This window comes from Uranotaenia lowii, chromosome 3, assembly GCF_029784155.1.
Source record: "Uranotaenia lowii strain MFRU-FL chromosome 3, ASM2978415v1, whole genome shotgun sequence".
Classification (NCBI taxonomy): Eukaryota; Metazoa; Arthropoda; class Insecta; order Diptera; family Culicidae; genus Uranotaenia; species Uranotaenia lowii.
In genome coordinates this window covers 262,539,836-262,562,864 of record NC_073693.1, presented here as the reverse complement: position 1 = coordinate 262,562,864, position 23,029 = coordinate 262,539,836, and the positions used below count along the sequence as shown (strand labels likewise).

Sequence of the window (23,029 nt, the reverse complement as noted above, 5' to 3'; positions counted from 1 at the left end):
CTGTTAACAAACAAAGAATTAGCTTAAGCCGTTTCACATGAAGTTAGAATAGCAAACCTGGTAAGTTACTGTACGGCTTAAGTCAAGCTAGCTTACTTGGCTGGGAGAGCCGTAATGGTTCTTAATCGAACTGTTTGCTTCTGCTAAGTAAACGAAAGGGCCACAAGTTTCACATGTGGCAAAGTAAATTAACCTTATAAACTGTTAAATGCGCGGCTTGGAATAGCAGAGCTCTACACTTAGCCGGAAGAGCCGGAACAGTTTCAGGATAATCAAACTAGCTGGTGCTGCTGGGAAACATAGAGGTTAGCATTTAGCATGTCCGTTTAGCAAGCAGCGGAAAGAACGAACCTGGTGGACTGATGTAGGAACTTTTCACTTATTACCACAATTCAGTTCACTGCTTTTAGCGATTAAGATTATTTAAATTTAAGACTATAGTTTAGGTAGGTAGGTTATATAATAATTTAGCTACATTTTTCAATTTTGCATGTACTTTGCGCGGGTGGTAGAAAATGTTTTCCGGAACTCGTCTTTTCCAAACGGGAGACATCTACAACTGGCCACTGAACTGTAGTTTGGCATTTGGCGTCGCGTCGCTTCAAATTGGCAGTGCTCCCAGTTGTCAACAGCCTCCCCCCCGTAACACTGGTCAGAATGATCCCGGGTTACCTTTAGTCGCAACTCCCAGAACAGCTAATTTTGGTACCTCAGCCTCAACGTCAAGTACAGCTAACTTTGAGACCGATTGCCTAGTGAGCCCCCTATGAGTTTGAACAATTGCCTTTCTTACACGCCCATCTTGCCCTGGAATGACCTCATTAACACGTCCGCGGACCCAACCATTTCTTCTTGCCTCGTCCACAATGATCACTAAGTCTCCTACACAAATGGGTCGAGTTTCACCCTGCCATTTCGTGCGCCGAGTCAAATCCGGTAAGTACTCGCGAACCCATCGACGCCAGAAGTTGTCTGCTTGGTGTTGTATTTGGTTCCAGGTATTTTTAAGCATTAATACTTCGTCTACCTGCTCTACAGTCGGCTGCTTGACACCGTTGGAGCTTCCGATTAACAAGTGATTAGGTGTAAGAGCTTCTTGTTCCGCTGCCTCAATCGGAAGATACGTAAGCGGTCTGGAATTCACAATTCCCTCAGCCTCGATTGCTAGAGTCCACAGGCCCTCATCGTTTAGTTTTCTACACGAGCTCATGCTCGTCTCCATCGCTTTCTTCACCGAACGCACCATGCGCTCCCATGCGCCGCCCATGTGTGGTGTTCCAGGAGGTATAAACACCCATTTCGTTGCAGTGTTGGTGAACGTAGATGCCAGCCCTTCTTCGATGTTTGACTCTTGTTGCTGCAGCACGTTATCGGCTCCCCGGAAGTTGGTGCCGTTGTCTGAATAGAATTCTAGTGGTGATCCTCGCCTACCAACAAACCTCCGAACCGCCATAATACACGACTCCGTACTTAGGTTGAATACTACTTCGACATGGACAGCGCGCACTGTCAAACAGGTGAAGAGCGCGATCCAACGTTTAACCGAGCTCCTACCAACTTTAACCTGGAATGGACCAAACAAATCCAACCCAACGAAAGTGAATGGTCGTGTGCACGTTGCTAACCTCGCCGCTGGTAAAGGAGCCATTCTTGGAATTTGAGGTCGAGCGTTGTTGATTTTGCAGTACTGACAACGCTTCACAATCTGCTTCACACGGGATCGTACTTGTGGGATATGGTAAACCTGACGTAATTCGTTCACCACGGTCTCGAAATTAGCGTGATGGAACTTACGGTGATAAAAATCGATGATCAAATCGCTGACACGGTGTTGTTTCGCGAGAATCACTGGATACTTGATGTAGTTGTCCACATTAACCGCCGCTCCAATCCGCCCGTCGACTCGCAGAACTTGGTGCTCGTCCAGGTAAGGTGACAAATTGTACAGTTTGCTGCCTTTTCCAACGGCGACCTGCTTCTTATTCGGCTCGCTGATTTGTGCCAGTAGCTGGTGCACTTCGTCTGGAAAAGCTTCTCGTTGAACCATTCGGAAAAGTTAATCTTCGGCGAGCCTCAACTCGGATTGCGTGGGATACAAACTACTGATCTTGCAACGTGTTTTCTTGCAGTTGTTGAAATATCGGAATACGTAGGCCATTGCTCTGGTCAGTCTCTCCCACTTAGAAAATCTGGATATATCAACCAGCGGCTCTGGACTTTCTAGGCTTTGATGGACCCCACACATTTTTTGTTCTTCTACAGTTGGTTGAATTGACTTGGGACGCGGCCACTCTGCCTCTTCCTCTTTCAAGAATTCCGGTCCGTTGAACCATGGACCATCCACGTCCAGTTCAGCAACGTTCATCTTCGTTGAGATCCATCGCCAATCAGCGATAGAAGTGGTAGATAATATTTCAGATACTCGACATGCCACAAACGACGAATATCTTCGATGGTCCGAGCGTATCCAGGATAGTACTGTACTCGAATCCGACCAAAATACCGTACGATGTATTTGCAATGTATGGCCTTCTTTAATAAATGTTTCTAGTCGCGCAGCTAATACAGCAGCTTGGAGTTCAAGCCGGGGAATCGACCAATGTCGTAGAGGAGCTACCTTTGTCTTTAACGCAACTAGAGCGCACTTATATTCCTTGCTGTTGATGGAAATACGAAAATACGCTACGGCAGCGTAAGCATCTTCGCTTGCATCGGCAAATATATGCAGTTCAAGATTATTAGAGTGTTTCAGTAGCATCTAGATAGTAGCATCTTGGAACCTGGAGGTATGCTATAAGTGGGAACTGATCTATCCATCTGGTCCATTTTTCAAATACTTGGTCGTCGATTTCTTCATCCCATTGTGTACCGGCTCTCCAAATATCTTGGAGAAGTATTTTGCCTTGAACGACAAAGGCCGCTAGAAGACCGAGAGGGTCGAATACACTCATTAAACACTTCAGTACTTGTCGTTTCGTTGGCCGCATTCTGTTTGAAATTATGTCGTTTATTTGTGGTTGAAAATTGGTGGAATATGTCAGAGTATCTTCATTGGGAAGCCAGTGCATTCCAAGAACCCTCTCGATGATGCCGTGCTGTGTGTGTAGTTCTTTGGGATTAGGATCTGTTGCCTCTCCAAGCCCTTGGAGAATTTTCATGCTATTGGATCTCCAACCACGAATGTTGAAACCTCCTCGCGCGTGAATGGCCTTAACTTCTCGAGCAACTCGTTGTGCTTCTTCCTCTGTCCCAAAGCTATCGACGTAGTCGTCCACGTAATGGCAGTCGATGATTCCTTCAACAGCTCGAGGATAGACATCCGCAAACTCTCGTGCGTTCTTATTCTTTATGAATTGAGCAGATGCTGGGGAGCAAGTTGAACCGAAAGTAGCCACCTGCATAACAAAAACGTCGAAAGCTTTATTTGGATTGGTCCGCCAGAGAAAACGCTGAGCTTGTTGATCTTCGGGACGAATACGGATTTGGTGGAACATCTCGGATATATCACCAGAGACTGCCACAGCATATTGTCGGAAACGGAAGAGGACCCAGGGTAGTGTTGTTAGTTGATCTGGTCCTTTCAAAAGCATGCTGTTCAACGAGACACCTTTAACCGTAGCAGCTGCGTCCCACACCATGCGAATCTTCTCCGGCTTTTTGGAGTTTACTACAACGCCGAGTGGTAGGTACCAGGTTTTCCGAGGATCTGAGTTTTTGATTTCACCTTCGGTGGCGAGACGGGCATAACCTTTCATCTGGTATTCTTCTATTTGCTAAGTAACACTTTCCATCATCTTTGGGTTTCGTTTCAGCTTACGTTCCAAACACTCGAAACGTTTTTCAGCCATAAAACGGCTGTCAGGAAACTCATAATAATCGGACTTCCAAAGTAAGGCAGTTTGGAATCTATCACCTTGGCGACTTGTGTGCTCTTCAAGGATTCTCTTGGCCCGTTTATCGTTCTCAGATTCTAGAATGGCTGTCCCGGTTATCCCCACGTCTTCTAAAGCAAAATAGTTCCGAACAGCTGTGTGCAATGCATCATCACCAGAGCAACTACAACAGTGCACGTACAAAGATGTATCTTGGTATCCTGTTCCTCCGTAGACACACCATCACGACCTTGTTTTAGTAGCTATTGGGTCTTGCGGTTGACCTTCTTTTGTACGAAGTGGAACGGTCAAATGAAGGTTGTTAACCCCTATCAAAACACGAGGAACTGCATTCCTGTAGCTCGCTATCGGAAGTCCTCGTAGATGCCGAAATGAAGCCGACAATGACCCAAAGTCTAGTGTTTGTGGGGTAAGAGCTAATTCTTTGACTGTGCGAGTATCTTGTAGTTTATGATGCCTTTGATCGGTTCAGGATATCTGAAGCTCAATCACCTTGGAGCCATGTTCCGTTCTCGTCTTATTGCCCGTCCATTTCAAACAGAGTGTTCGTGGTTGTCCAACCCGAGTTCATCAACCAGTTTTTCTTCGATAAGCGTGAGTGATGAACCATCATCCAGGAAAGCGAAAGTGTCAATTTTCAGATTTCCCTTCCCGTGTAATGTGACCGGCACAAAGCGAAGCAGGCAAACTTGAGGAAAACTTCGATGCACGTGGATGTCGGCGGGCGGACTGGGTTCGAAAGCGGATGGTCCACGACCATTGGAGTTGGACTGATGATCGTTTGAACGAACTGAAGATTCGCCAGCATTATTCTGCATCTGCTGACCCCCGATGGAATGAAGAAGAGGGTGGTGGCGGACTGTACAACCATTAACATTGCAATATCCACTCAAACGACAAGGTCGGTGGCCGTGGAAATTTAGGCAATTGCGGCATAGTCTTTCTTGCTCCACGACTCGCCTGCGTCCTTCAAGGGTAAGCGTTTTGAATTCGTCGCATTCCTTCAGTTGGTGGTTCCGGCTGCACATGTTACATCTCCTCTCTCTGTGGTTACTGGCTGGGTGACTGCTCTCGGTATGCGCGTGTAAAGCTCCTCGCTTTGGCCGAGTCCGTTCCTCAAGCCGATCGGGTACAACACATATTTTCGAAGAAGTAACTTTGCTTGCTCGTTTCATTAACATTTTCATAAATTCACCAAATTATTTTAAGCTCACTTCACTGTTGTCGTCTGTATATGCTGACCACTGCATTTGGTAATCGACCGGCAAACGGTTCACTAACGCGGCAAGCAATGATGGATTTGACAGATGGGCGTTTTGATCAGATGCTTCCGGATTCAGCATCTACCCAAATTTTTCCCGCTGTTTCGGAAGCCAACTTGGGTCAACGGATGCAGCAGTTGTCAACCGACAACCATATATGCTCCAAAAATTGAAACGATACATGAACCCGTAGATGAACTAAAAGGATTTTCGTGGAAGTAAAAAACATGCGATATTTTTTAAGTTAAGGGAGACTTGATCCTTCATTGCGGGTGCTCTAGTCCTTGGAAAAAATCAAACAAAATTTCAAAAAAGATAATCAATTGACTATTTTGGTCATGTTGTGTTTTTCTTTTTAAAATTTAGAAATGCCAGAAGTAGAATATTCCAACTCAACCCAAATATAAATATTATGGTATTATCATCCAGCTATCAATTTCGAGAAAAATGTGGAACAGAATTTCTTTCTAAGAAATAATTGTGATGACCATTCTATAAATTCTACTTAAAATTGTTGTAAAAAAATCATTGTAAAGTTTGCATATATTTTTTTTGCCTTAAAATTCAGCTTTCAAGACAGTTTCGTCCCGTGGGAGTCGTTGTCACATTGTCAATGCAGAGAAATCGTCCGCGCGGCCAATAGCCGCGAAGCCCATCAACACATCTCAAACACACCGAGCAAATAGGACACCCCCGCACACCTCTCGGGATTGTTGTTGGTCCTGGAAACTGACGATGGCTTTCTGGATACTCGTTTTCTTCTTCCTAGATGGCCGAACCATCGAGAACCCAGCTGACGAAACAGCCGATCCCCGGTGGCTTAAATTCGCAAACGGATACAGTCGAAGGGAGGGAAGCAAAGAAACCCGGGACATCTTACGTGGGCATTTCATCTTCACCGCAAAAGTTTGTTCCTCGGTTTGCTTCTAGCTGGTGGTGGCTTTAAACCAGAGATTCTTGGACGGACGGTATCGCGGTCGTGTGTGTCACATGTGCCAGTATTTGCTTTTATGGACCTAAAAGCAAATTCGATTTTTATTTTTTATTGCACCCAGAAAAACGTGGGTGGGATTTGGACAACGAAGGAGGAAGGAGATTTTGAAAAGGGCGAATTCGTTATCTGTTTGATGCAGGTTTTGAATATGTTTTGCCAAGAAGTTTGTTTTCGGGTGGCCGGCGTTGAACTATATCAGCCCACTGAGCGGAAAAATTCTAACTTATCAAACCTGCCAGTTGGATTTTTTTTTCAGTTCTGTCATTTGAGCATTTTAGCATTGTTTAAAACTTTTTTAACCAAAGGTGAAAAAACGAATCTACACTTAGATTTAGATTTACGCAGTTCGATTGTGCTCCCTATCACGGCTACTTTTTACACACATGGACACAATAATTCTACACGGCTCTCGCGAATCAACACGATTTTTGAGCGAAAATATTCCAAGTCCTAAGCGTTAACGACGGATTTCGCACCGCATAAAAGAAAGCCTTTGTGTAGTATCGTAGTTTGAAGCTTTTAAAATAAGGTTGTCAGATTACCCAGTTTATCCAGGCTTGCTCGGATATTTATTACAAAATTTGGAAAAGGTCTAGTCCGGCCCGGTTGCCTGGGTTTCATAGAAATCCCGGATTTTACCCTCATTTATTCACTTTATTCGCCAAATCAAACAAATTGTGTTGTTAATTTTTTTTTTATTTTTGGGCCAATATCGAGATTTTTTGAGCAAATTTATGAAAATAATCATGAAATGTTTTTTGGAAGCTTAAAACGAATAATAATTTGCCGTTGAGTTTCGATTAAAATTTTTTTCAAGTTTATTTCTTGATTTTTGTTGAGTCCCTCCTGGTTTTTGACAAAATTTGCATGATATGACCCGGATTTTTGGTTGTCAGTTTTGAAACCGATGCTCGGATTATGCCATGATTTCCGTTAATTTGTATTTTTATTTCGAACGTTAAAGTATGTGAATAAAATCCAAAAATCTGAAAAAAAATCTTCAAATATAGATTGAAATTTAAAGAATCATTTGGCATCATTAACTCAAAATCGACCATTTTGTCACTTATACCCCTTTGGTTCTGAAGGTCTCATATATAATGAAATAAAATAATGCAACACAGAAAACGGAAATTGTTAACTTTACGTAGTTTAAAAAGATCGCAGAGACAAACCAGTCAAAGGATGAAATACTCAACAAAAACAAGGAAATTGAATTCTAAAACCATTTTCCTACTCATGACCATCACAAAAACTCAAAAAATTTAATGATACGATTCAAGATAAATCAGAATCAAAATTTCAAATCATTGCTTTTTCCGGTATACCATTCGGATAAATTCCTCAAAATGATGTTTCTTATATTGAGCTATAAATTTACTTAAAAAAAAAATCTCAAGCAGACATGTTTCCAAATTTCAAATCAATATTTCAGGAAAACCATTAAACGATAAAGAATTGAAATTTCATATAAATTCAGAATTTTAAACATTGGAAACAATAATCTGTGCACAGAATGAAAAACATTCAATATGGCACCATTCTTTGATAAATTTCAGATGAGATTAGAAATAAACCATAATTAAAAAGTGTTGAGCAAAATGATAAAAATTGTCAGTTTTTAATCATCTTAATTTACGTTTCCTTTCTTGCTTGTCAATTGAAACATAGAAATTTATTCAAAACTGATGATTGAATCTTAAATTTGAAAAATTAATAGAACACTATGCAATGAAATTTGTATTTTTTTTGAAAATTAAAACAAAATTTAAAGACGAAAAAGATTATTTTTTTAACATGTAACAAGGGAAAATTTTTCAATAAAAACGTTTTAAAATTATTTGCAAAATTTACTTGATAACTCAATGGAACAGTTTTTTGGTGCCTATGTTTTAATGATTGAATTTAAAGGTTTTGGCGTTCTGAATTCAAATCTTTATCTGATTTTCTCTATCATGCCAAGTTGATATGAGGTGATGTGGTGTTATAAAGTTTACAAATTAATAAGATTTAAGTGAATTCAGACATTGATAACTGATAAACTGACAAGTCTACATGAAATCTTAAAATTGTTTCTGATTTTGTTCATACAATCAAGGAATAAAATTTTGGCTAGATTCTATAATTTCATAAACACATTGATCTAAATGGATTTTTGCTTTAAAAATATCTTCAATTCTAATTAATTTTTAACTTCTCAAAAAGCTTGTCGCTGCGATTTTTATTACAATGAAAGGAAAAGTAAACAAAAGGAAAATTGTCATAATGTTTCTCGCAGAAGTCAATATTTAAATGTGTTGTTTCGGTTTTGTGTAATTTATCAAAACCCTTTTAAATGTGAAGTTGAGCGTTTAGAAGAACATGGAAAATTGAAGCTTAAATTGGTTTCTTGAAGAATATTTCATATCAGGCTGAAAATTGAAAAAAATAAACAATTTTTTCTCTAGTGAAGGTGATGAGTAATTCAGTAATGAATACAAGGTTTAAGAATTATATGCTTATTCTGGTGACTTTTGTGAGTAGTAACCACCTATCACATGGCTATTAACTTGCTGATATATTTAACCTTCATTTGCGATTAGGATCTATACAACCTGAACTGTACTTTCTCGAAGCGATATCTAAGGAATCAAAAAATCTCGGGAATTCCCGAATGCAGGGAAACGACTGAAAAATCCCGGGAATTTCCGAACTCAATAAATAAAGCTTATTTTCCCAAAATTTTCAAAAACTCAATAAGAACTTTTGGTCAGATTCAGCAAGAATCAAAATTGTTATTCAATCAAATCTAGTATTAAAAGAGAAAAACGACAACAAATTTAAAAAAATATCCAACAACTCAAATCATTGTACAAAGAATTTAAATGCTTCATTTCACAACACTCATCATTTAGAACTTCTGTTTCACAAACGACTTCGTATCTAAAAAAAAATCAAACATCTCAAATCATTATGAAAAGAATTGAAATGCTCTTTTTCACAACATTCATCATTTAGAACTTCTGTATCAGAAACTGTGGACAGTAACGAAAATATCGGTAATAAATTGACAATTTTTGGAACAAATTAGCAATTATCTAAAAATTTATGAGATGAATAGCCTGAAGTCTAGCAAACTTACTTCTATTAACATTGAACTTTTTTTTTTTTATTTATTTTGTCAAAATTTTCCGCAAGAAGCAGCAAGGTTGCCGAAAAAAATTTTGTGTTTTTGAGACAAAAATTCTTACTTTCTGTGATTTTTCCCAAAAATTGTGATGCTTTTTCCATTCATTGCATTGAAAATTCATGATAAATGGGATCCTTTTTACATGTTAATTGGGAAAACTCAGTCAACATAACCAATCTTATCTTACTCTTCAAATTCAAAGTAAGAAATTCAAATTTTATACTGGGCGAAAAAATAATAATTTTGGAAAACCATTTAAAACTTAAAAATTCTGTGAAAACTGTAAATATTTCAAAATTCTGTGTTCTGTGACACAGATTCTGTGATGAAAATATGCTCAGAATTCTGTGAAATTACAGATTTTTCTGTTATTTCGGCAACCTTGAGAAGCAGTCATTTTTCGGTCTTTTGAATTCATATATCTTTTAGAATACTGATTATTGTTATAATTTTTAATCCTCAATTCAAATAAAGAGCCTGATATGACACCGTTCTTGATTTATCGTCCACTGCATGAATAATTAATTGATAATTTTCTTTTTCATATTTTTGTACTGTTCTAGAACAGGAGTAAGCAACCTTTTAAAGCAACGGACCACTTTTAATTTGAAATTCTTTCGGTGAGCCGCATTAAAATAAAATTAAGATAATAATAGTTTGCAGAGCTTTACGTAATTTTTTAAAACGACATATATTTGACAAAAACAAAACTGGAAAAGGTTAATGAAAACGAACTCATGAACTTGCATAAACTTTTTTTTAAATTTTGGGTGAATAAACCAGCCGAAATTGAATAAGTTCATCGCTCAATCTTGATAATTTTTCAATAATTTTATTGTTTTTATTGATTTAAAATGTAAGAGAACTTAATTTTTTGTAAATAAAATCATTTGCTTCCCTTTAATTTAAGTATATCGAAATTTTTTGAAAGTCTTACTATGGTTCGTAAAAAGATTTGAAACGTTTTCTGAGAAAATCCCTTTTTGTTTGAACCGATGCAATGGTATTTTGTCATCACTTCCATTCAAAAGTTTCATGGAGCTTAACCATGCAATTTTTTTTCTGTGCTCATTCTCGAAAAGTTTTTTCACAATTTATTCAAATTATTGTGATATTTTAACTAGGATTTTTTTTTAAGTTCCGTATGAAATCATTACATTGAGGTGCTTAGCAAGGTTTCAAAATCATGACAAATTCATAATTTCATAGATTTTTAACCAGATTTGTCAAAGTTACAGTTTACATGATTTATTCTGGAAAATTCCTACAGATTTCATAAATTTCATCAATTTAATTTAGATTCCTCTTTGATAAGCTTTTTATGGTTGTATCATGAAAATCTTATTGCATTCGTAATGTGGATTGCTAATTTTTAGTAAAATCACTCAATTAAATCAATGTTTGTCATGATTCAAATTTTTGAAAATAGCATCATTCATAACACAAGACTACAAAATACACATTTTTCCAAGGTGCGAGGAATCCTAATATTCAAATAGCTTTTTTTTGTGAGCTTAAGTTCTGGATAACTTTGATAATAGGTAAAATTTTAGATATTCAACAAAATACCTACTTTTTGGCAACAACGTAAAATGCAAATACTTATTGACTATTAATTGACTTATTTAGTATTAAATACCCTTCATTCAATTAAAGACTCAGATATTTTCAAAATATTCTTGTATTAGAAGAGCTATAAAAAAAGTTAATTATACAATTTAAAGAAATTTCCAAAAATATAATCATTAAAAAAGTTATTGAATGTTGGATAATAAAGATTTAAACTACTTTAACAACTTTGTTGATGATTGCGAAATTATTTGACCTTCGGGTTTAAAAATATCAAAGATACAATTTAGTTTAATTTCCCAAGCCCAAGTTCTAGATAACTTCAAAAAATAGGTAAAATATAAGTTATTCAGTTTGTGTGGTTTTTCGACAACAATGTAAAATTCAAATACTTATTGAATCAATGATCAACTTGTCTGATTCTCTACAATTTCTCCACAAAAAAAAACAGTAACCCGACAGACTTTTAAGTCAATTGATAGCTTCAACATAATTCTTCAGTGCAGAATTAAAATAATGTACATATTCTTAATCAAAATGTTAAACCTCCTTTAAATTTTGTAATTTAAATTATATTAATTAACTCGATATATTCTGATAAATTGTCGTGTTTTTCATTAACAGTCGATTGTTTAACCTATTTTTTTTTCTTCAAAAAATTGCTTATGAAATTGAAAAAAAAAATGTTTTTCACTTAGCCAAAGGAGTACACACTCTTTATAATCTTTCAAAGCTCATAAATTTTTATTATGGTTCTGTTCAAAAGGTACGCACACCGTCCTGCACTATATATGCTAAGTACAGTAATCTTATTGAAATCAAATAAAATCAGATTGATTCATTTTTTATAACTTCATTATCGTGCACTGTAATTAAACAAGCGAAATAAGAATAGCACCACTATGTTTTTTTTTGTTAAAATATGAATGATTGAAAATTACGAAAATTCACTTCCACAGTTTGTTCTGAATTGCTTAACGGATGAATCAAGCATAAGTTTACTTTTTCTGTACGTAGCAATTGGGGTTGAGGACCAAAAATGTGAAAAAAGGGGTGCGAAATAAGAATAGCATCACTTGAGTTTTTCAACAAAAACAAGATTACTTTTAAAAATTTACTGTGTAAAAGTGAATAACAATGCTTATTTGAATAGATAACTGCATTTTAAGGAGTTTTCCAGAATTCCAAAGGTTTTCAAAGGTTTTTAAAGGGGCAATAAGAGATGCTCCTCGAGCGTTCAGAAATTTGATATTTTAGCTGTGATTCAACGAACTATTTACTTTCTTCTTTAAAATGACGTGAAATTGGAAAACAAACATTCGGGATTTGTTTTGAATCAGAAAAAAAAAGGTTGGGAATCAAAAACTTTGATTTTGTTTTGTAAACCACTCTTTTTCCAGTTTCAAGTCGTAGATGACAGCACTATCTTTCAGTTAAAGCTAAATTTAGTCTCAATATTGGTTTTCCAGGTTTATTTAGGCACATATTCATCATTTTGAGGTATTTTCTCATCACAGTTTTGTGGAAGTTCACGCTGCAGAAAGCTTTTCCGAATTTGCAAAAGATTCACCAGTAAAAAATAGTACAACCGCCGAAATTCCTGCTCATCTCAACTTCCGATTCAATTGCAAATCATACCAATAATACTGCTAGCCATCTGGTCCATCAAGCTCCATCGCAAAGTATAACTTTGTTCTGATAATCGGTCCAAAAAATTCACTTTTAGTGACCTTGATGCAATTCTCTTTTTTGAATTTAGTTATCTTAAAATTTCCAAAGCGTTCACACGGTACATGTATTTATTTCTTGACCAAAATCATCCAGCACTCGATAATTAATCCCAGATATTCGAAAATGGGCATGAATTTGGTTAAATGGCAAGATAGTGCTGCCATCTATGACTTACAACTAGAGAAATAGTGTTTGACTATTAAAAAACATTAATATTTTTGATTTCCAACCTGCTTTATGGATTCAAACTCAGCCTCAAATCTATGTTTCATCATTTTGCATCATACTTATGAATATTATTGGAAAAATCAAGCAGTTTGATAAAGTTTTATAGCTCAAATATCAAATTCCTTAAAGCTAGAGGAGCATTTCTAAAAACCCCCTTTTACTACCTTTGAAAACCTATAAAATTCTGGAAAACTCCTTAAAATACAGTTATCTATTCAAATAATTCGTAGAAGCATAATTATTCACTTTTACACAGTAAATTGTAAAAAATAATCTTGTTTTTGTTGAAAAACTCAAGTGGTGCTACTCTTATTTCGCAACCCTTTTTTCACATTTTGTACATTACTGTATAAGTAATATCATGCTTAGCAATGTTCACGAGCCATTTATAAAGAAAACTTGCCTTTCTGAACTCTGAAGATTAATTGAATCCCAAAGTAAAAATTTCAAAGTTTGTTCTTAGAAAGAATTAAAGACCATTACTCTGTAGCGAAGCGAGTAGCGAAAAATTGTTGATATCATTCTCTCACAATTGGCATTTTTGATAAAATATTTATATCATAACTTTATCATGTTGGAAAAAGATGGAAAAAAACTAAACCTCAGAATTGTTTTTCTCCATTTGGTACATTTTTCTTGAACATAAGACCTTTATCAGAGATTCCAGTTAATAGATATGGTTGAGGAATCAAGTCACCTCAGGGATCAAATCTCCTCACTCTCGCTTAAACTGATCTAAGCAATTGTATTATCAAATGATTCACAGTTGGAATGGAACGTTCTATCACTACTTGAAAAGCATTGATAAGCTTGAAAGCCATAAATTCCGCCTCCAGATCAGAATGATATTAAGCACTTCACACAGTGAACAATTGAAACACAGAACCATAAACTCAGTTCAACACTACAAATCTCACCAACTGGACAGGAACCTTCAAGCACTCTCTTGACTCCAACTAAACACCTCTTCAGAGTATCGGGAATCTCGGGATCTGATCAGATCATTCCGTAGCCCATGTTCCGCACTCAATTAGATCCTTTCGAGAGCTCTAATTGTACCCTACAATCCGTTTCGAGAGCGTTGAAAATCAACTTGATTGAAGAACGCGCGATTGCGATCGGCCACTGGAGATCGACCTGGGGAAAATTTGTTCCCGAATGGCGGGTACCACATGTTGAATGCGTCTGGAAGCGGCGCACAATCATCAGGATCAAATTTTACTGCGCTCATTCGGATCGGATTTTAGGTTGAAAAAAAAAAAGGTAGAAAGGATACCCTTTGTTGTTTGTTTGTTTGAACTAGAGCTGACGACGGAGATGTTCCCCGAAACAACCCCTTTTGCAGCCTCCTTTTTCTTGCACCTTCCTTCGATGGGTTTATGTTTTTGTTTGATTCAGGAATTCCAGTAGTCATTCACAACAGCAGGGGGTTAAATGATTGTCGCTCGGAAGAGCCCGGAAGCAACACGCCGTCGTCGTCGGTCTTTCTTCAGATATTCCTCAAATTGAGGAAAAAAGTTTGTGTGATGCTATGTGCTTTCAACGAGAACCAGCTGACTAAACTAAACTACTCGCTGTGGCTGTCTGATTCGAACATCCGATCCAGATCGCGACAGATGATGAAATGAAGCGCACTTTATGGGTCGCGCTTGCATTCGATTAAGGGTCGCTTTTTGTACCCCTGCCGGCAGGGAAAAATTAAATTACAAATTTTTTACCTGCATGAAAGGGTTAGCGTCGACCAACCTTCAGTTTTTATACCACGCTTTCGAAGCGTTGTTTGTAAACCTCACAGTTTAGAAGTTTTGATTATATTTCTAAAAATATCCTCAGTGTGAAACCTTTTTAAACAACCAACAACCTACAAAAATCGACGCAAAACAAAGAAAATGCCTATTTAAACAAATTTTATGTCACGCGTCGCAATAAACAGGAAGTTGACTCTCGATTTCAATCGGTTCTAGGATCAACAACGTCGATTCAGTGTTTCGGGAGTTGGAGTTCGTTTGAACTGTCAAGCTTCACAAATGCCGAAAATATCTACATGACACACCTTTCGTTTTCTGAGCAAACCTCCGCTGGGGTTTGTTGACAAATGTTTTTGGAAATCATTTGTTTTGAACTATCCAAAAAAGTTTAACAGCTGTTTATTGTATGATGGGCATGAAACGCTCTAGTTTGAATGATTGTAATGAAACATTTAAATCGTCTTATCTTTGTAGATCGAAAAAGTTAAGAAAAACCTATAACAGACAAAGAACACGTTCAGTGTTGGAGAGAAAAAAAATTAGTTGTTACAATAAGGTCATTATTGGCACAGAATCAAATCGCTATTGACATAAAAAAATTGTGCATCCGTTGGCATTGTCCTCCCAATAACTACCAAAGAAAAAAAATCCTTTTCTCGTATCATTCCTGAGCTCGATTATAGCTAGTCCAATAAACTTGGATATCATAGGGATAAATACCTTTTTTTAGTTTGTTTGAATACGTTTACGTGTCGGGTGTCAATAACAGCTTCTTTAAATTTAAGCTCAAAAGTGAATATTGAAAAAAATTGAAGTGAATAAATATATAGATATACTATAGCGCGGAACAGTAACACCTATAAAGTATTCTATTTACGAACTTATTTACATTTCTTTTTTCATACATTTCTTTAAAATTTTATACAAAAATGAAATATTTCTATTTCTTATAATGATATGATATCCAATCGAATAATAAAATGAGTTAGGAAAAAACCTTTCAATTTTGGCAACATTCGATTTTGGCAACATTAAATTTACGGGCTTGTTGCTAAAAACGAACGGGGTCTGTATTTTAATAAATAATTACCGTAGTTGTGGAAACTAACTCAATTCGATTACACATGGAAACAGCATTACTGGTCCTTTTTTTGGATAATTTAGTTTGAAATATTTTGGCTTTCTGAACTTGAATCGTTTGCCAGATTTTGTGTTTTACCTCTACTTTTGGTAATATGACAGTTAGAAATTCATAAGTGATAAATTTTATGTTAAATCATTGACAATTAAACAACAAATCCATAGAAAGGTAGTTTTGACGCTATTAAATATCAACCGTTCTATCAACAAATCACATTCTGCCTAGATATTCTTGGTTCAGAGATCAAATGCTTCAAAACTCAAACTCTACATTTTTTACAAGTTAACTTTACAATAACTTCAAACATCCTTAGGAAAGTTGTGGAGCACTTAGTATTAAAGATTTTTTCATTCAACAACTTTGTTGACAGCTCTAAAATGATTTTACTTATGTTAAGAAAAAGATATCTAAGATTCAATTTTGTTTGTAACTTTCTCAAAACTTAGTTAAATTTTCATTATTTTTCAGAATTAAAAAAAAAAAATAAATCTTTATTACTTACTTTATCTCAAGAAAGTTGACACTTTGATAAGCATCTTTATTTTCATTATGTTTAAATTGTTCTAAAGTTTTGCTAAATAAGTGCACAACTTTTTTGAATAAAGTACGTGTTTTTAAAAGTTATTTCGTAAGTTAAAGCGGATGCTGATAGAAAAAATAGAGTTATTTGTAGCTGAGTAGCTGAGCTGAACTAGTCAAGATCAGTTCCTTATATCTTTGCACCTCGGAAAAATACAGATTGTGTTGCCTTGTGTTATAAAACAACTTATAAAAAAAATGTTTTTAAGGGACCAATCAGTTTCTTGATTTGTCGCTAAAATTCATAAGATTATCTCGTAATAGCACATAAGAGTACAATTTACATTATGTTGCTTAGAAAAATAATTTAATTAAATTTTCAGCAGAATAAGTTGTTTTGAAAAATAAACTGCTTAAAGTGATGTGCTCTGTCGAAAACAATAAAAAGACAATTGATCAAAACTGGAACATTGACATTTATTTAAAAGTGGAACATTTAAAAAAAAATTCTTGTTAACTAATCATTAGGTTGAATTAAAAATTATGGAAGCCCTCACTCGGGAGTTTAAGAAAATAAATATACATATTGAGCAGTAGATATTGCAACACTAAAAGCCCCAAAGAAAAAAAAAGTTTAGTTATTTCAAGTACGAAGGGAAATCAAATTGATCTTATTATGTTACTTATCATTACTGTGCAACTCCGACTGTTACTAGAGATCACCCACCAAGGTATTCTCGTCCTCTGAACCGACGTTGCGGCTTACTGGTCGAATGTCGCGTCGCTACTGGAGACGATGCTCGAATGTTCGGGCCTGACCTGAGAGAATACATAGAAGTATTCTCTCGTCCATCCCTGACCCACACATCTCCCTTCCTCTCGGGGAAAAAAATGAAAATAGAGATTTCAAAATTCTTTTTTTCTATTATAGTTCATAACGACACGCATTTAAAAATTTTAGTTTTCCCTATCTTGCGACGAAATATTCTTGCATTGAATATCTATGAAGAATAAGGATCGGAGTCATTGGACTGTAATTTGCTCAAACAACAATATACACCATGCCACAAGGGTTTTTTTGCAACCCGAATCAAGCTCAATCAAACAGCAGAATAGGCGATACAACTGGTTTTCGCAATTACAGGATTTCAGCGAATTTCATCACTTCATACATTAAACAACGCGCCTTTAGATAGGCTGACGCGCAAGCACAAAATGAAGTTCTTGCACCAGACGGAAACGCCTAAATGTTTCCACGTTCCGTATGTCGCATGTCTGAGAGGGGGAATTGGCTCTCTTGGCACCGCACGCTCATTTCGTTTTGGCGCTTTTATCTTTCCTGATTGCCCAGGACGTTGTTGCTATACATCAGCCTCGGAAAACGTTCGCTGCTGCTGGGAGATTTCCTAGCGAACATGTTTATACATGCACCGTGACAAGGCAATACATTCCCCTCGACGAATTGATCAATGAATTCTAGATTTACCTACACAATAACACAATACCAACTTGGAAGAATATGCGTCTCTTTGAAGGCGGAGAGAGCGAATTCCTAATCTCCATCTCCTCCTCCGTCCTCCACCGGAGAACGAATAGCAAAGCACGGTGGGTAACGCATGCTTATTCATGGACGCACCGATGAGAGAAATTTTTCGTGTCTGGCTTGAGGGCAGTGTTTCCACATTAAAAAATAAGATCTTCAAATCGAAAAATAAATTGTTTTTCATCTGCACCATTTGGACCAAAATCTGTTCCACAATCTGTACCAACATAGAAGTTTTCTATAGGCAACTCAAATAACATCTATGTATTCTGAATTTTTTACCATTATATGCGTTTTTAACCCACATAAAATTAAATATCAATGTTTGCTTTTCAAGCATTTTGTATCATACTTCATACTATTGCTAGAAATTCTGCATACCGTTTAATATATCTGTCCTTTTATAATCAAATATTATAATAATTATTATTCGATATGGGTTGACCATATTTAAATTCTATTCTTTATCGTGATGAAAAACCTGTACAAATCTGTACATATATAATCTGAACCGAAAAGAAGTACGTCATACTGTAATTTTCAGATAGAATCTGTACATGTGGCAACCATGCTTGAGCGCTGTCGTTAGTTAGTAAACAGGCATATGCAAGCTCATTTGAGCTCTCTCACATTTTCAAGAGATAATCTCCACACTTACCTCAGCGAGGGAGGCTATGTCGTTTTGTTTAGCCTCGAAAAGCTCAAGTCAGGGAAGCCAAACGGCTCTTTTTTCCAAAGACTATTCCTTCTATTTTTTGTTTACGGAAGAATGAACTTCAATGAAATTGAGTATCATTTGCCATTATGGTTTGTTGATGTTGTAAGCACTTGATTTCTAATATTTTCTTTCAATTTGTTCTTGAGATAAGGCTGCCCGTGGTATTAGTTCTTCGTCATCTTTTTGTATCTTTCAAAGTTTTACTCAGCATTTTTCTGCCTCACTCTCATGAATAAAATTTCGTAACGGATAGAAATTACCAAATCTTTTTATACTTCAAGATAGGTATTTTATTTCTTTCAAATCATATATATTATCCATTGGTTAAAATAGTTAATCAATTATCCATTAAACAGTGTAATAATTCGCATAGCTATACCTATATTAACATCAATCTCATCACACTGTTATCTATAGGGTTATCTCTGAGATGTTCCCGTTTTGGACCGTTTTCTTGGTCCAGTATAAAAACAGATGAACCCATTTGTCCAATATTTTCCATGCTCTTCTTTTATCGTTTTTTCTAGGTGCATGAGATTTTCTCTTTTTTCAGAATACCACATGCTCCATTTTTACAAAAAGGATTATGATCATTTCATAAATAGTGGTTTCTCGATGCTAGATCAGACAACGAATTGAAAATATCCATTTGCTTTGATTTCCTGTCCACTTATCTTGAATTATGCATTTTTTTGCTTGTTGTCTTTGACTGCTCATATTTCTTTCTCTTGAAAGCGTGTTTTTTTTTTGTTTATGTCTTCATCATAGTTTGTAATTTTCTTTTACTTTGACTTACTGTATCTCTCTGATATCTCAATAACCGATTATTTTTTGAATTCATTCACCTTCTCATCTTTTAATCATGTTGTTTCTGCATTTATCATTTTACCGTTTTTTCCCTTTTTGTAAAAGTTTAAACCCTTGAATTATCACTAATATTAATTCAGCGGTCTTCTCAACGTGCTTTTTTATTACTGCGGTCCTCCAAACTCTCAAATAGTTGTCTGTCCTCTAAACATGTCATTTATTTTAATTAAGTTTTCATCTTCACGCTGGTTTTGCTCATGCGGTCCTCCTAACACGCAGTTATTTTGCTGTCTTCTAAACAAGCCATAGCTTTTCTCCAATTCATCATTGCGGTCCTCCCAACTCGCAGAATTAAGTCCTCACTAATCGCTTTTTTCCAACAGGTGTCTTTTTAACTCGCTGTTCTTCTCTGCTGTCCTCCCGACTCGCAAAGGTAAGGCTGTCCTCACGAATCACCTTTTTTTCAACAGCTGTCCTCCCAACTCGCTGTTCTTCTTTGCTGTCCTCCCGACTCGCAAAGGTAAGGCTGTCCTCACAACTCGCCTTTTCCCAACAGCTGTCCTCCCAACTCGCTGTTCTTCTCTGCTGTCCTCCCGACTCGCAAAGGTGAGGCTGTCCTCACGACTCACCTTTTTTCAAAAGCTGTCCTCCCAACTCGCTGTTCTTCTTTGCTGTCCTCCCGACTCGCAAAGGTAAGGCTGTCCTCACGACTCGCCTTTTTTCAACAGCTGTTCTCAAAACTCGCTTTTTCAATCCGTGAAAATAGAAACTTTCAATTTTTTTCCATCTACCAATATGACGAATATTCATAAAATGTCACTTTAGCAACACTGGTAATTTCCGCTCCCTAGCTAAATTTCACACGATTCTCTTTCTCTTTGGAGGGTGATCTCTGAAGAAGGTTTCTTTTTGTGTTTATAAACCAAATCTTTCACAGTAAAAACATAAAATATACTTTTTTCACTTTTATACTTGCTACCAAACACAAAAATGTCCTGTCGGTCGCCAAATGTGCAACTCCGATTGTCACTAGAGATCACCCACCAAGGTATTCTCGTCCTCTGAACCGACGTTGCGGCTTACTGGTCGAATGTCGCGTCGCTACTGGAGACGATGCTCGAATGTTCGGGCCTGACCTGAGAGAATACATAGAAGTATTCTCTCGTCCATCCCTGACCCACACAATTACTTTCCAGGTAATTTTGACCAAAATGGGTATTTTAAGTATTCAGGCGTTACATCATTATCAAAAGTTGAATTGATGTTCGTTTTTTATATAACTCTCACACCCAGAATTGTTAGAATGAGATTTTAAAATCAAAGTTAACCCCTTTGGTGCCTTTTTATTAACCAAACTGTATTTCGTATATCATTTTGGATTTACAAAGATGATGGGGAGTATTAGAAAATCATGAGATATCAAAAAAAAAAGAACTTAAGCCGTAAATATAATGAATTTCTCGAAAAGGACAAAACGGCTTACCGGGCAGGATCTTGAGCCTTCAATTTCCGCTTCAGTACAACGGCACGTTAGCCTATTACATCACGGTGAACGTGACGAAGTAGGCTCCAGTATGCGTACATGTCGCGTTCCGTCCGTCTACCCCCGGATCTTCTATCGATAATCCATGTAGATCTCGCATGTGTACTTTGCTCACGATTGATCTCTCTGTAATTTCTCTATCACCACCAGGGTTGTCAACTGTTTTTCAAAAAAGTCTGGAAAATTTTAAACAAATGTCTGGAAATATCTGAACTCCTTAGATTTGAATGTGGCGACCTTTTTTTTCTGTCCCCAGATCTCAATGTTGCAATCTTTCAGCCACTACATCAGTCACGTGTTCTGTCCGACTCTCAATTTATCACCCGAATAGCCAAAATCATGATATCACATTCAATTTTCAATGTGACCACGTTATTCATAGTAATAACAACATCCAAACCTTAATATCTTAAAAATTTATGCACTTCCATTTTTTCGTGTAGGGCAATATTCTGACAGTCGAGACACTTTGTTTTTATCTTCAAAAAGTTGCGATCGACAGGAAAAAATCGTAATTTTTTAAAGTGAAAATATTTATCAAGAAGAGCGCAAAATAATTTGTATCGGAGCTTGAAAAAAAAAAACGTAATTAATCTTTTGTATTTATCATTTCTAACGACAAAATGCGTTCACAAGAAAAGCCGGCATCCCGTAGAATTTGAGGCCAATCCAGCTGGTGGGAAACGAAACTATGGCAGCATCCGAATTGAGTTTTTCATCAAGTGATTCTATATGAGTGATTTTTTTTTCATAAACGAGAAATTTACACGGACAATTTATTTTGAGATCACGAATTTACTCAGAAATTTATCTTCCTTGCAACAAGGAACATTCGATGAAAAAAAAAAGAATTTTATCGTTTTCTTTAGAAAAAATGGAAGCTCTAATAATCATAAATTTTATAGTCTTGTGTTCTAAGATACATGGAAAAAAGTGGATTTTTTCATTATTAAGCTGGTTATCAACTCCTTTTTTCATGATTATTTTGGTCAAAATCAAAAATACCACGGTCGAAAACAATGAGTTTGACAGTGAAATCATGGTTTCGTGTTCATAATGTTTTTCTATTCGGGCATACATCTTCAAAGCATTTTCTATTATTAATAGGTTTCGAACACTTATGAATTCATAATTAACAAATTCGAATAATTTCCAGCCATATTACACCATATTCAATTTTAATTTTCATAGCTTCTTAGAACAATTTATGTCCCAACCCAAAAGTCTGCAACTATCTGGAAGAAATGTCAAAAGTCTGGAAGTCTGGAAACCTGAAGGCAGAAGTCCAAAAAGTCTGACTGGATCTTCCAGACTTTTTGGACTTCTACCTTCAAGTTTCCAAATCAGGAAGGTTGACATCACTGATCACCACCCATACACTGATACCGCAATTGACACTTTTGTGTGTAAAATTTGACACATTTTGAGCTTAAATGTGTCAACACATTTTCAGTGTTCGAGAGTCGAACACTTAAAAGTGATATATCGGATGAGAAAACGTTGGTGTGTAAGTTTCACAAAATCAATTTAGTTTTGATTGAATGGTAATAGAAATAGAAATAATAAAGAATTAAACGTTATTTATGCGCTGGGTACAGGTTTTATTTCATCAAATTTTTTAAAATTAAATGTAAAATTCAGAAAGATCCATTTTTGGTATTCGTTGATAGTGATTTTGTTGTTGATTGTATGCTGTTTAGGCTCAACGGAATGCCAAACTTTTGCCAAATCCCATCACTGCGATCTTTGAAATTTTACGATTCTTCCGACAGTTTCCAATCCATGACTTATTTCCGGAATTGGACCCTGCCAGAACTGAAACTAGAAATTACCAAGTCAAGTAAGTGTTACACATCTCTTCTGTTGTGTGGCTTTTCTCATGCAGAGTCAGTTTCACACAGATTGTCTACGTGAAAAACACACAGATTTTTGACAGTTTCAAATATTGCTACTTATTCGCAGCAATGCCACACATACTATGTTTTCGGAAATTATAATGATTTTTGAGAAAATTTTCGACCAAGATATACCGAATACCGATTTTTGGGGAAACATATCGATTTCATACCGATTTTTGACAAATTTGGGAGAGCATAAAAATTATTTTGAAAATGCAATCAAATCTATCGGTTTTTATTGTTATACTTATATTTCAAACACATCT

At 36.2% G+C, this 23,029-nt stretch overlaps 1 protein-coding gene across 1 annotated transcript; it reads right to left on the bottom strand.

Moving 5' to 3' along the window:
* Positions 1–652: 652 nt before the first annotated feature.
* LOC129753356 (uncharacterized) lies at positions 653–2,047 on the bottom strand. Its single transcript, XM_055749177.1, has one exon. It carries the CDS (start codon positions 2,045–2,047, stop codon positions 653–655), a length of 1,395 nt encoding a protein of 464 aa, XP_055605152.1.
* Between the last annotated feature and the right edge of the window lie 20,982 nt (positions 2,048–23,029).

Coding starts and splice junctions, on each gene's coding strand:
- LOC129753356 (XM_055749177.1), bottom strand. CDS start 2,047: ATGGTTCAACGAGAAGCTTTTCCAGACGAAGTGCACCAGCTACTGGCA.